This window comes from Aythya fuligula, chromosome 5 (assembly GCF_009819795.1).
Source record: "Aythya fuligula isolate bAytFul2 chromosome 5, bAytFul2.pri, whole genome shotgun sequence".
Taxonomy (NCBI): domain Eukaryota; kingdom Metazoa; phylum Chordata; class Aves; order Anseriformes; family Anatidae; genus Aythya; species Aythya fuligula.
This window is the reverse complement of record NC_045563.1, coordinates 13,060,322-13,074,966: the sequence shown is the minus strand read 5'-3', so window position 1 is coordinate 13,074,966 and position 14,645 is coordinate 13,060,322. Positions and strand designations below refer to the sequence as shown.

Sequence of the window (14,645 nt, the reverse complement as noted above, 5' to 3'; positions counted from 1 at the left end):
GAACAGTCCGAGAAATCCAAGTGATGTGATGTCTTTCTTGCATGAGCACTTCATATAGATAGCTAAACAGAAGCAAGATTTGGCATTTAGCCTGGGATTAGTGTGAACAGCCTCTTAACCAAACATTATGAAGAAAGTTAACTTTAAAATGCTTTGAAAGGTCTGTTTTCATGACAGATGGTAATAAGGGCTCATCAGTGCCAATTTTTTTCATTTCCACCTCAGTTTTCAAAAAGCTTAAGTTTTAGGTTAGTGCTTCTGAGAAATCATTACATGCATAGAGGAAAAATGCAAATTACAAAATTAGATTACTCACTATTTTTATTGTGTGCAACATTTTGCTAAATAACACTAACATACGAAGAGTAAGAATTCGGCTCTGTGCTTAATAGACCAGTTTCTCTCTTTCTGCTTAGTAGAATCTTTTTTTTTTTTTTTGGTCAGATATTTCTCCTTTAACCTTCATCTGTGCACCTGCACAGATATTTCTCTCCCCACACCCAGAAACATACAGCAGTCAGCAGCAGGTAGAGATTGTTTGTATAATACACTCACTAGGGAAGACATCGTAGAACTATATTTTATTCAAGAAAACCCACACATTCTGTCCTGTGGTGACCACAGGCTTTGCTAAGCCATAGATATCAGCAAATAAAGGAACAAAATACAGTGTATCAGATTCAATCAAAGCATGTAAATTCTGGATTACAGTTATTTTCAGGGAAGGCTAAATTCAGGATTTCATCATAGTATCTACTACAATGTTGTGCAATGTAGCTGGCAGAAATAGAATATTGGTCCTAATAAAAACTGAAAAGTAACGACTTCTGTATGACATTTAAACTGTCAAGACAACAATTCATAACATTCTACCAAAGGCAGCATATAGTTACAAAAATACTGGTCCAGCATCTTGTTAGTGGTGAAGCAATATCCAAGGTGCAATGGCAACATGCCATTCTGTGAAATATTTTTTAAAAAACTATTTTTTCTATTTTCCCCAGACTGATCCTAGCTGAACACCAAAACTGCTATGACAACCTGAAAGTCACTACTTATGTGCATTGCACCAAAAACATATGCAAAAACACATATTCCAAGTTGCAGTATAAAAGAAGCAAAATCTAATAAAATTATGAATATGCCAGAAGACGTTCTACTGCAACTGATCTTGGATGAACAGGTTGCAACATTTGCTGAACTTTCAACAGTTGTCCAAGCTTGTCCGTTCTTTCCATTATCTTGAGTTTAAGGACACAAAAGGTAAAAGACCATGTCCTTAATATTGAGAAAGAAATAAATCACTTTATATACCTCTCCATTCACTCACAAAATAAAAATACTCCACCCTCCACTCCTCCCAGTACCCAGGTAATTTCGAAGTCAAGCCTTGGAATTATCCTGGTTCTGATATTGCACTGTGGTAGGATTGTACTGTTTTCGTCTAGAAGTTAAAACGTAGTATGAGGGTGACCAAAATTGCTGGAGACAGTAGACCTGATTAACTTGTGGAGGTATCGAGTAATGTGCATCAGAGACACAATCTAAATGGCAAAGCACACTGCAGACTTGGCTTTGGTTTGGACTTGGGCCAAAAATACATTAGCCTACCTGCCATTTCCTTCAAGAAAACAGTGTCAATTAGTATCTTAAGCAAAAGATTGAGTAAGATTGGGTAACCACGTCACATTCAATGTTATGTCCAACACAGAAATGAAGGAATAGCAGACAGGAATATTAATCATATTTTCCTTTTAATAATGGTTTAGTCAAAAGTGGAGCTTTGAAAATCCCTAGCTAACTGTGAAAACCTGAAGAAGCTGGGAAGCAACCTCACTTTGAACAGTACAGTTTAAAGCTGTGGCTTGGCCTATCTGCTTTCAAACTCTCCAGTAGCACTTGCCAACCTTGTAAATAAAAGGTACCGCCTGGAAATAAAAAAAGTCAGCCTTTAAAAGTTGGTGAATGTTGTATTGAAGCAGCCTAGCTCTGACTGAAGAAGAAAGATGAGATATTCTTATACAGTAAACAAAAGAGACAAAGAAAACTGAAATCTTCAGAGATCACAAAGCGTATACAATTTGGATTCTTGTCAACATTTATAACTACCAATCATAAGGTTGCCACCTTACCTTTTTCTGGACTGGCATACCTGATTTTAAACAGGCTTTCCTCCAGTCTCCCAAGTTTCTGATCCTCTTATCCAGTTTTCTGCTGTACTGCTCTCCCACCTTCATGCTCAATACCGAGTCAGTCCTGCCTTCTGCTTTTCTTGGCAGGAGGCAGAGCAAGCTTTTAATTTCGGTAGTCAGAGTGACAGAACAACAAAAGCACAGCAGATAGAAGAGCTTAATTCTTCCCCAGGAAGAAAATACATTTGGTTCAATAAAGGGCTGCAAAATCTTCCAAAGGCACCTCTTTCCCCAGTTTTTGCCTGAAAGCAAGATGGCAATCTTAATTGAAAAGGGATGCTAAATCTTTTAAATAACTTAAAAATTCATTTTTATATAAAGCAGCAAAAACATTTTTCTCTGCAGAAAGAGAAATGTTAACAAAGAAACACACCAACATAAATGCACTGTTCATAAACTTCAGCTAATTTAATTTCACAAGAAAGTCATATTTTAGGACTACTCTTTAACCTCATCAGTACTTTCTGAAGAAGATTCTTTGGCATCTTCAGTCTCTCTGTGGCTTTCCTCTTTATTTAGATTTTCACTTTCTGATTTGGTCCCATTAAATAGAGAGTTTTCACCATTTACAAACCCATTCTCTGTGACTTCCGCATCCATAGCTTCATCAATCTTTAAGTCCCCTTGATCTTCCACATCATCTAGGTTTCTCAAGACAATGGGGAGTCTAGAGTCTGCCACAGTGTTCTCCAACAAGGCAATGTTGCTCTCTTCATATTTAGGAAGCGGAGCTCCATCTGCCATTTGTTTGGTATAGTACTCTCGGCTAGCAGCTGCACTCTTTACTGCTTTCTCCAAGATCTCTTTTTCACCTAAGCGCAGTTTGATAGCCATTATCGCATGTGAAGTAAGGTCATGGGTCTCCAAGAAGGACTTATCATCCTGGTAGAAAAGAAAAGGCAAGTTTTTATTACTAACAACCAACAAAACAACAAATCCCTTAGTTTTCCTCTCTATGCTTTAACAGTAAGTGACAGTAGCTTCTTCAAGCTGATCCAAACAGACATACACAAATGAGGGGGCCTGCATGGAGTCCCAGTGAACTTTATCACAAATCCATACAGAAGCCAAACGTTTCTCCACATAGGTCAGCCTGCATAACAAGTCAGGAGACTTCACAAACATACAAAACATAGGTTCACTTAAAATATGCTTATAGTAGTAGCATGCTTCTTTGCAGTTTGGAGAATACTACTAACAGACAAGTTGAAACTGATTCCACATTTTACTTGCAGAGAAAAAGCAAGTAGCCTTTATTTGGAGAATCAAAGAAAAATTACATTAACAAAATTACATTAACAAAATTTTCTTTTTTGCAATCTTATTTGATTTTCCTTAGATAATGCAAATATGTTTCTACACTTTAAAAAGTGCAAAATGAATTATGTACTACTGTTCAGATGAAAGTTTGTAAAGAGGAGATGGGGACAAAGTATCTTTTCTTACAATCATAATAAAACATTTCAGACATTTAAATTATATATAATAATAATTTTACCTCCACAGTTGTTTTATAGGTTTTCAAAAGAAGGGATGCTCTGGCTTCTAGGAATGTCCAAAGTTTAACTTCATTGTCCCAGCTAATGGGAAACTCAGAGTTTCCCAGAGTGAAGATTTTATCAATGGCATGCTCACCTATCAAATGTTCCTTCAGCTCTTCTGCAATAAGCATAAAACCAATCTGTTAAAAACAATCTTATCATTCACTTTGACGGTTGACAAATTGCAGAAAGATTTATTTTCAATAGTATAGCTTTGAGCAGCTAAGGAAAACAAATTTCCTCAAACAAGAACTATCAAATATGCTGATTAATTCTAGGACTCTCCTCACACAGGCAATTAGAAGTCTTGAGGTAAGCAGAAAAAGGACCCTCTCCTCCACTCTGAAATAAGATCTGTGTTTTAGCTTCTTATACAGAATGTCACTCTGTGACACTGAGATGGGATGTTTTGTATAATAACCAATAAATAAAACAAACAGGAGTAACAAATAAGAGTTCAGTGAACATTTTGTTAATAAAAGTAACAGTGCAGAGAAAGTACACAAACAGTAATGAAGTTATTTTTTCCTAACATTTTGGTAATCTGTTTCAGTAGCAGAAGCTACCTATAGCTGGTCAAAAGGCATCCATCAAAAAACGTCATATGGAGTAGAAAATGCTTAATCAGCTCCGTGAATTACACAAATTTTATTAATTTTTTTAATTATCCAATTTCACTCCTGCAAAACAGCTATCGCAAACCTCAAGTAAAATGCATCACAAACAGCAGAATTTTGAATGAAGCCTGCCGTATAGATTGCTATGTATTTAAATTTCCACTTGCTTACAGGAGGACTAACAAGTCAGTAAATTTCTGCTAACGGTATAACTGCACGGAGTTTCCCAATAATCTTATTACTTTTATTATACAGCATTTAAAACATATGAATAAGCACAATCATATCTGAGAAATGCAGTTAAGATGTCCACCAGCTATATTTTCTCCTCCATGAGGAAATTCACCTTCATCACCACCTTAACCCTTTCATCAAGATCTTAAAGTTTCTTTACTTGAATTTCTTAGTATGATCTAAAAGATGGACACCAGGATGCAGTGAAATCACGACACTCAAGAAGGTAAGTCTGTTTGTCTTTTAAATAAAAGATAGTGAAGAGACCACACACAGAAAACTTAACTCCTTCAATATTCCTGCTGGTGTTAAAATCCATATCATCTGCACAGCATCCCTACCTGCAAGAGAATTCCCTCACTGCCATGAAATTATTCCCATAAATGTCACTAATGTAAGAAAAACATTATAAAGACTACCTGTAAATACATAAATTGAATTCAGATTATAAATTTCCAAAATATTTTAAATACTCAGCTTTGAAATCTCTTCTGTATTTCTCGTACAATACAGAATATTCCAATTCCATATCTGAATTATCCTGGTAGTAAAGGCTAATCTGCTATGATCTTAAGTGTGTAATAACACCCTAGATCTCATATGACCTTCTTTCATGAATCATTTCTAAAACAAAAGTCACTCGTTCACAACAGCCTAGGAGATTAAATAAGAATTGGATCACCTGTTCAGGAGTTCTAAAAAGGACTATGTTACTAAAATACTCCTTTATATCACATGGCCAAAGATTGGGTTTCTCACTAGCTTATAGACCTGTTTGCAATCTAAATTCCAACATATTTCCCATCTGAATTTCTAGCTTAATGTTTTATATTAATGTTTACTACTTTCCTGCATAATAAAAAAAAAAAAAAACAAAAAAAACAAAGCCACGAAACATGAATTGGATTATCTTTATCAAATATCTTACCTTCACTCATACAAAACACCCTAAGGAAAGCCAGAAGCTGGGCAGAGATTGGAGGCTCAGTGGAGTGCAAGGCAAAAACACTAGAACTAACAGAAGAAACAAGCAAACAAGAAGAGTAAATGCAAGTTCTATTGTCATACCTTTGAACTTATTTCAAAAGACCTTAAAGAATACAACAAATGAAGTGTTACAAAAGCAACTAGTTTAAACTGAATAAACGTTTTTCTAACCTGTATCTGGAAAGAACAATTATCTCTACAATTTTACACTTACAATGATTTTTATACGGCTTTCATAATAAATTCATGAAAATGCAATGTTTCACGTCTGCTGCTCCTAACAGTACCCTCTGGACTGAAAAGACTAAAGGAAAATGCTGTGGTTCACATACTGAGCATCGTAGTATGTCTGCAAGGGATAGGAAAGAAAGAAAAACCACAGATTGCTTCAAATTAATCCTTGCTCTGTTTTTGTTCAAATAGTTATTAAAGCAAAGACTTTTTCCCCTTATATATGGTCCAAATTTGATGATAATATAGCTCAGAACTTCTGTAAATATTATTACAATAACTTTAATTCATTATACAAACAGGATAAATATTAGACCTAAGAAAACTAACACAGAACAGCTTTATATATGCTCTACTGGACACTATATACATTATAAATATTTTTTAAAAAACATTGCATTGTGTTTTACTTACGTTGGGATACCAGCACGAGCTAAGACCTCTGCCTTCATAGCATACAGCCTGTCACTTTTACTCACGCCAAGCTTTATTTTCACTCTGTCATGTGAATTATTATCAAAGAAAAAACCACTGTGGATCACAAATTCAGCGTTTGACCGAGTGCCATAAAAAATGTAAATCTAGAAGGATGAAAAGAGAAGTGAAGGAACAGGAAAAAAAAAGCTTAAGATCAGCTCACAAATCTGACATAATTTGAAAGTTATTTCCTGAAAGAGTTACTTTTCAGAGTACAAGGTATACTTGATTATATAAAGAAATGTGCTTTGTTTTCTGTTATTGGTTCAAATGCTGTACAGAGTGGCAATAAACTTTAGAGGCAGATGCAAACATAGCCATGTAACAGAGAGAAAGGAGAGAAAAGGTTCTCATGCCATACATAAAACAGAAATGCTTTTTTTTTTTTCTCCATCACAGTCTCATAAAATACCTGTATTTGGAAGTAAGCTTTCAATGATGTTACATCTCTAAAGGCCAAAAGCATTTTGAGACAAGGAAGACCCATTAAAAGAACTGGTGTTTCTGGGGACATTTTTTCCTCCCCATATGCTCACACAACAGAGTAATGAATGGAACAACTTTGATTTGGTTTTAATGTTATCAATAGATATGGATATTTCAAACTATACCATACAGAGACCTGATCTGTGTTCAGCCAATATTTATTTTTTTGCTTTAATTCATATACAAAGATAAGTTTCCAAATGTAACCTATAAAAAGTGTTTAACCAAAAGCGAATAAAAAGCAGGTAGCTCTGAATAGCAGAAGCAGAATCTCATTTCTTACAGGTGCTTTTGTATCTGATTAACTTTGGTGCTTAAAAAGGGCAAAATTCAATTAAGTTTTCCTTTTGTTACCTGTGGTGAAGATATCCCCAACTGGGATACATTTCCTACGCCTAGTAACCAGTTTTCTTGAAACACCTATAGATAGTTAATAATCTTTGATTGCAACCACAATGATAATTTTTTTTAAATAAATTTTACAGCTATTGGTGTAGACAAAGTGCACATCCACAGCCTTACAGGCTCACATAGTTTTTCACTCAGAGCTAGGCTGTTCCATTATGCACATGGAACAAGTGGTCTGAGTAGTAAGTTTTCTTCTGCATCGAGGGGATGTTTTTGCCCATGGTTTGATAACGGAAATGTCAAACAGAAAGGAAAGTTCAACATTTAAAGAACTCCCTACTTAACACTTTAGGATTCAGCAATTGGATACCTGAAATTGGATACCTGAAAAGTTTCCACTCCTGGCTAGCTGACAGAGGAAAAGGATGATGTTCTCTTCAGGGTTCAACAACACTAGTGATGCCATTTGCTTTCTTAGTTTTCAATTTTAGATTAGAAGTCTTTGCCCTAAGCACTAAATGCTTAAACGTTGTATTTAATTATAGTAAACATTATACAGTAACGCTCAGATAATGAATGAGTGACCTGCCTACGTATGTTAAGGTAGGGGCTAAGTCAGGTTAGCAAGGCCCTTCCACAAAATGCATAGGAAAACCAGGGGAGATGAAATGCCAGTGCAAATCTCCATTAGATTACAGGAAATGTTGCATGATCAGAAGAAACACTAGCTCAATTAGTTCAGGAGTCCAGTTTAAAACTACTGTGTTCTATCTCACATTAAACTGTCGTATGTATATCAGGCAGTATTCTCTTACAAAGGAAAGCAAATTAGGCCATATGAGAATGAATTAGGCTCATTAGGCTGAATTCAAGGCCAGCATTTGATAGATTCTGTGGACTTCTGTCTTCTTTTTAGCAGTAAAAGCAGAGATAGTTCACTTTTCCTACTGAAATTGTAAGTAATATCTTCATAGTATATTAAAAGACTAAACCATTATATAATTAGCACACTTTAACAATGTTAATAACAGTTAAAGTTGGCACAGAATTTTTAAAAAAAAAGATAAATAGCAAAGTAAAATCACTAAACCAAAAATGAAAATAGAGGAAGCCTCTATAATTGAAATGAAGAGTGCAGCCAGAACAGCTATACAACACATCTATTGCCAGCTGTGGAAAATTATAAATTGGATCACTACTAAAAAAAACGTGGACCCCTTTTAACTCAACATACTGGTATCGGAAAAAAAAAAAAAAAAACAGAAAATATTTGACTACCATAACAAATTCTAAGAGCCACACAAAAAATAGACAATCACTGTGAACCACAGCATAGCAATGAGGATAAATATACCTCTGGAAAGCAATACTTAAAAAAAAAAAATTCAGATAGATCTTTCTTCAAAAAGATGGTAGCAATACATAAGAAAAATGAAAACCAGAAGATTATGAAGCATAAGACTGGCAAAATAATACATTAAAGGTAGTACCTCAGAGACTCCACAGGAAAACATTTTAGGATGTTTCAGAGAAAAAGAGTCTTTTTTTCGACCATGTTGACTGCCATTGCAGAAGCAGTAGGAAAAACAGAGTGCAGCAACACTGACAGTTTATGCTGGCTGCTGACACAGCACAGAAAAACTATCAGAGATTTCCTACAGTCCTGGAAGCACTACCTTCAGCACATCTCATGACAGATTTAGCTTTAACATTCAGTACTTGTTTCTTAGCAGTTCTAAACAGAATACTGGAATCCGGATTGTTCCAAGTATCTTGTGAGACCCTCTCTTGGTCCTTTTTCTTTCCTTTTTTTTTTTTTTTTTTTTTTAAAGGATAAAAGTGTGTGTTCATGCATAGATGCAAGGGAGGGGCTATATTTTTTTTTTCCCTTTCTCATTTTCACTAAGCATGGTAATGGCAACATAAGTAAAATGACTGACAAGTATACTGCATCTAACCTCTTCTTAAATAAAGGCTAACAAGAAATGTAAAACAACTAAATTTTCAGACAGACTCTACAATCTGTTAATGCAGAGAAAGTGATGTCTAAAAGTATATTTATCTTTGGTCCTTTGGATATGAGCCTTTTATTAATCTTAGCTAGAACACCAAACTCAATGTCTGTGTATATGCATTTAGCAGTGAATAAATATTTCAAGTAGTTCTCTAAAATATAAGGATTCAATAACCTCTTAAAATCAGAGTCTGCTCGGTGACAGAAAATATTTTATTTTGAAAACCATGCACTTATTTAGTTTGGCAGTATTTTCACACGGAATTAGCCAATCATAATAAGATTCAAATGTAGCAGGACTTAATCCACACCAGTCTTCTATTACAGTTTTGCAGGAAGTTACCAAGTGTCCTTTTTTGTGCAATTCCTAGTAGCAGATTAGCAAAACTGTTACAGCGAATCAAAGTTTTTTGAGATTAGCTATCTACCATGTAAGTATTGGTACACGCTACCTTTATCAAAGTATCCCTCACTTTCCAACACATTTCAGCACAGAACTTCATTAAGGAACTATTATGCAGATAACTGTTCACACTACCTGTTCTCCAGCCTTGAAATCTTGAAGCGCGACACATTCACATCGGTCATCTTCTAAATTGTAGCCTGTAGTGATCTATCCAAGCAAAGAGCAACAAAAGCACCTTTAGCATTTTTAAAACATCTCCCCTGGCACTGATAAAACATTGTCCTATTGGAAATATATATTGACAATAGCAAATGCATACATTTCTTTCTCTACCCAATATAATACAGCTGGTAATAAATGCTTTATGATTCCTGAGCAAACCCTTTTTTAAATTCTCTGCATTAAAGACGTTTAAGGGAAGAAATAACTTACCCAAAGCAAATGGAAGGCTCTGATGAAAGTACCTTCCATAGACAGTCCCATGTTAAAACCAGAAGCTTGTTATAAAGTTCTTGAGCTTTCAGGCACTCCCGTAAGGGCCCACAGGAGCAAGGTACTGACAGTTATATATTCTGTGTTTTATCCTACAACTACCAGCACATTTTTGATCCCTCAATGAAAATGGATTAGATAACTGTGGATCTTTAGGGGGTACAATTTTCAGAGAATTATAGTTTATTTGCAAATGACCCCTTTATCTGAAGGGGATACTGTTAAGATGCTAAAAGGACTTCTTTTTAGATGGTAGTAGGCAGTGGAAGAGGACAAATTTTCTTAAACCTGTACTTCTCCAAAACCTGAGTGTTTACACCAAAGTAAGCCTATCCTAAAAACGTAATACTTTTTAATTTTACTTTTTACTGATTATTATTATCGAAGATGTAGACACAGATGCAACCACAGGATGGAATGTCAGCTGCTGCACAATCAGAAAACAACTTTTATGGTAGGTATTCTGGATTTAGCCTTTACAGAGCTAGCTTACTGAAAAATATGCTGTGTCTGGGGAAAACCTAGAAGAAGCCAAAGATTCTCCCTCAGCCTTTCTAAATGAAAACATACTTGTTCGTAAGCTGACTTACATTTGATTTTAGCTATAATTCCCATTCTTGGATGTAGTTTACCCAAAGATAGAACTCGGTGGGTTATTTTGAGAGCCCAGCTGATGGTTTACATATTAATAGTTTTACGCTGCTTGCATAATCAAAGATGCATTCATAAGCCAAAACAATGCTTTCAAAGTGACCACAGGGAACTCATCTCAGATGCAGCAAATCCAAAATGGCAGCCGCAAGCTAGGGCGGCCTGGCCCTGCGGGACACTTGCACAACTGCACTACACGCAGATGCCACCACTTAAGACCTATTAAAAGGATTTGTGGTATGTTGAGATCAGAAGAGAACATTAGAGTCGTGCAATACGGTCTACTGCAAAAGACAGACTGTAACATTTCAACACAAATTCCTGCACATTCGTTATGCTGGACTGAACAATTCCTAATTAAGACCCATCGTTCAGGAGGTTATCCAACTTTGACCTGCAGGTTGCAACTGCTAGAGGATTTGCCCTCAAAACGTACCTTCCAAGTTCAAAAGCAGTCACCTTCTCAAAGACTGCAACTTACATTCAAAGAAAAGGAAACTTGACAGCACTTGACCTGTCCTGAATTTTTCTTAGTGTAAAGTCAATGAAATACTTTTGAACATAAGAACTTCCTTCCAGTCTCTTGAAATAACTGTGTAGAAGGAGAATTTCAAGGGTTGGAAGAATTACAGTATGTTAAAAGAAGAATTTGGTCAGTTTAAGCATGCTTCACTAGACTACCACTAGTTTTGGGGGGACTTATTTAACTTTTGTATCTTTTGGATGTGTTTTTTGTTTTAAAAACCACTTCTAAAAGGCTTTTCTATAAAGCTTAATGTCATGCCAGACTTATATTTCTTTCTTTTAATAGCAGTCATGTAAGAGAATTAACAGGGTGTTTACGTCTCTTCCCACATGATAGCTGACAAATTACATCCCTTCAGTTTTATTTCTGAGGCAGACCAATACATGAATTGCAAGTTGTGTATAAAGCATGCAGTACTCCTCTTGGTCAGTGATTACGGATGGACCCAGCCCAATAGGCAGAGTGCAGCTTATTTAAAGCTCTGGCAGAACTGGTAATCAACCTCTGACTGTCAAAATACAATCCCACTGAAGAATAACAATGAGAAATGCATGAAGACAACCATTTTGATATAGTTCTTAGAGGTAGGTTGATCTAATTAATACTGTCAGAAGGAAGAAAAAGCTGGATGGACCTGGCTCCAGTTAAAACCCAAAGAGCATTTTATTATCTAGCTTGGGCAAAGGGGCCCTGTGGAATACAGCAAGAAGAGGAATATGTAGTAGCTGATTGACTCAGGAAACATTTCTGTATATTTGGAAACGACTAGACAGTGGCACATCAACACCATCTCACATTTCTTACTTTTATATAATGGAAAACTGTTTACTTCATGTATTTTGAAGGGATGTGCTGCGATTAGCGCAGAACCCACCTTCATCCCACTGTGTAACAATGCTACTTAATAATATAAACTACGATATAGACAGTTACCTTAGCAGATTTTTCCCCAAATTTCTCATAATACAATGAAATTAACACACAACAAAAAGGCTTGATAACGGACTGAGAAAAGCTGCTAATGTTGCAGTTGTCTATCTTTCCTAAGCCTACAGACATTTCAAAGTAGCTTGAGTAGAAATATGAAACAAATGAGTAAAGTTTGTATATACATACAAATCATTTAAGCTTCCTTCCTCTCCCCACCTCCCCTCCTTTAGGATACACTTAAGCATAAAAAATTGCTTAGAGCCCTGATATACTACTGCACTAGCAGGTTTGGCTCCAGAGGCTGGCTCCATATCAAACCCATTGTTAAAGAGCATAATAAAAATAAAAATTACTTTATCAATTTAAATAGAAGTTTGAATGATTAAAACAACTTAACTAGCTGCTCTTTTAATATGGGCTACTTAATTTTTTCCCCCTCACAGAACCTTAATTCTCTTCCTCTTTCCCTTTAATCCCAACTTTGAAGGCATTCATTAAGAGTTGTCTAATAAATACAGGCAAGTCTCTGCAAAAGCATCAGAAAGAGAAGCCCAGCAGGAAAAGGGTACAGGAAGTACTGATGCTTGCAGCTAAGACATACTAGAGATACATATATTTCTGAATTATAAGCAATTTTCTTTGTATCAGAGACTCTTGTACAAGTTTTGTTAAGAAATCAAAGCTGAGATTGCAAAATAAATAGTAAAAGGCAAGAATCAGCATTAAAGAACAACATACAAAGGGAAAAAATAAACCAAACATGCGACTTTGTAACCTAGCTACTGCTATTGGTACAGTCATGGTAACAATAAATTAGCTAAGTGTAAAGAGAAAAACAACTTGTTTTATGTTTTGTTCATTTAAAGTAAGTTTTCCTATACTAACAATACTAACATGTGCTGTTGTCACAGAATGGATTGGGTTGGAAGGAACGTTTAAAGGCCATTCAGTTCCAACCCCCTGCCATGGGCAGGGACACCTCCCACCAGACCTGGCTGCCCAAAGCCCTGTCCATCCAGCCTGGCCTTAAAAACTTCCAGGGATGGGGCATTCACAGCTTCTCTGGGCAACCTATGCCAGTGCCTCACCACCTTATGAGTAAAGAATTTCTTCTGAATATCTAATCTAAATCTACCCTTTTCAGTTGGGCTAACACTCAGGTCAACTGTCCCACAAAAGGAGCAGATTACTTGAAATAGTATAGCCACATTCTCTGTTTACAGTAAGCAATATTATCTACTGGAAATATAATTTGAGGCTATAAATTTTGAAGCAGACGTGACACTGCCTAAATAACACTGAAAAACCATTCTCTTGCAGGTTTTTATTTCCTCACTTCAACGTTAACTAGCCTGTTAATGAAATCAAGACCTCATCCTCTGAACTAGCTCACTTAAGACAAAACGTCAGCAGGTCTGACTTTCTATATACATATGTCACCTTTTAAATGTTTAATATGCCCTAAAGTAATATTTTTGCATTTTGTTTCTTTGATGTAGTAACAGATGTACTGTTTTTGTTGAACTAGGCTTTGTTCTTGTCATTGCTGTCTCCATAACAAGGCTCTTTGGGCATGCTTAGAAGAGCAGGCAGTATTTCTTAGTTGCAAATTTCTAACCACTTTCCCTAGTGGTAGCTACAAGAGGAAACCTCCATCATTGTCTGCTTTCATATTCTCAGTACAGATCTACCTTGTATTGTGAATCTTTGTCAGACCCGTCAGAAACAAAACTTCAAGTCAGAAAAATGGAAATATTCAAGCTTGTCTGGAAAAAAAGTATCATGTAGCTGAAAACTTTTAAAGGTCCATTATATGCACACAACACACAACTGTATGCAAGTATGCAATCACTTCTAAAGTTTTGTTTAGATGAAGAAGATTCTCACTGAAAAGCTACCATAAGACATTTAAGAAACTGACAAAGCTTTCTTTCAGCTATTAGTCTTCTAGGGCCATTCAGGAAGATGAAATAACTGTATTAAGAAGTGCAATGAAAAGTGTTATTAAACTGTTTGCTGCTGGTTGAACGGCTTAATACTTAAGCCATAAGCCTTTCAGCAACACTGAAGAAAACCTTACCAGTCCATTAGTATGATTACACATGTCCCATAGAGGTATTAGTGCCAATGTAACTCTGGAACCATCTTCTGTTGGAATCTGGTTCTGCCGTGTCATAACAGAAGAAACTGCCCATCTAGAAAAATTAAAAACAATAAAAACATTAGGTGGTCGATGCTGAAACATCAATATATGATTGCCTGCAAACCAGTCTGAAGCAGTCATTTACACCAGGAGTTTCCAAACTTAGTTTTCTTACACAACACAACGACTTATAACAGCAAGAGGTAACATGGGATAAATCAGCAGCTCCAGGGATTCCAAGACATGAACACAGACCCTGAATTTCCAAATCAGGATTGTGATCCCACGCCTCTTCTGCACTTTTTGCAACAGAATCGTATCTTCACACCTCCCAGACCTCAACCAGGACCCCCTCCCATGTCACCTTGCA

At 36.0% G+C, this 14,645-nt stretch overlaps 1 protein-coding gene across 2 annotated transcripts in view; it reads right to left on the bottom strand.

Moving 5' to 3' along the window:
* Positions 1-562: 562 nt before the first annotated feature.
* Positions 563-14,645, bottom strand: part of SETD3 (SET domain containing 3, actin histidine methyltransferase) — a 57,722-nt gene continuing 43,639 nt past the window's right edge. For both annotated transcript variants that reach the window (XM_032187751.1, XM_032187752.1), the window contains 6 exons: positions 14,213-14,327; positions 9,666-9,740; positions 6,217-6,383; positions 5,513-5,598; positions 3,691-3,851; positions 563-3,074 (listed from right to left, as the gene is read on the bottom strand). In XM_032187751.1, the coding sequence (XP_032043642.1) occupies positions 2,631-3,074; positions 3,691-3,851; positions 5,513-5,598; positions 6,217-6,383; positions 9,666-9,740; positions 14,213-14,327 (1,048 nt within the window). In that variant the 3' untranslated portion in view covers positions 563-2,630. The remainder of the gene's footprint in view (positions 3,075-3,690; positions 3,852-5,512; positions 5,599-6,216; positions 6,384-9,665; positions 9,741-14,212; positions 14,328-14,645) is intronic.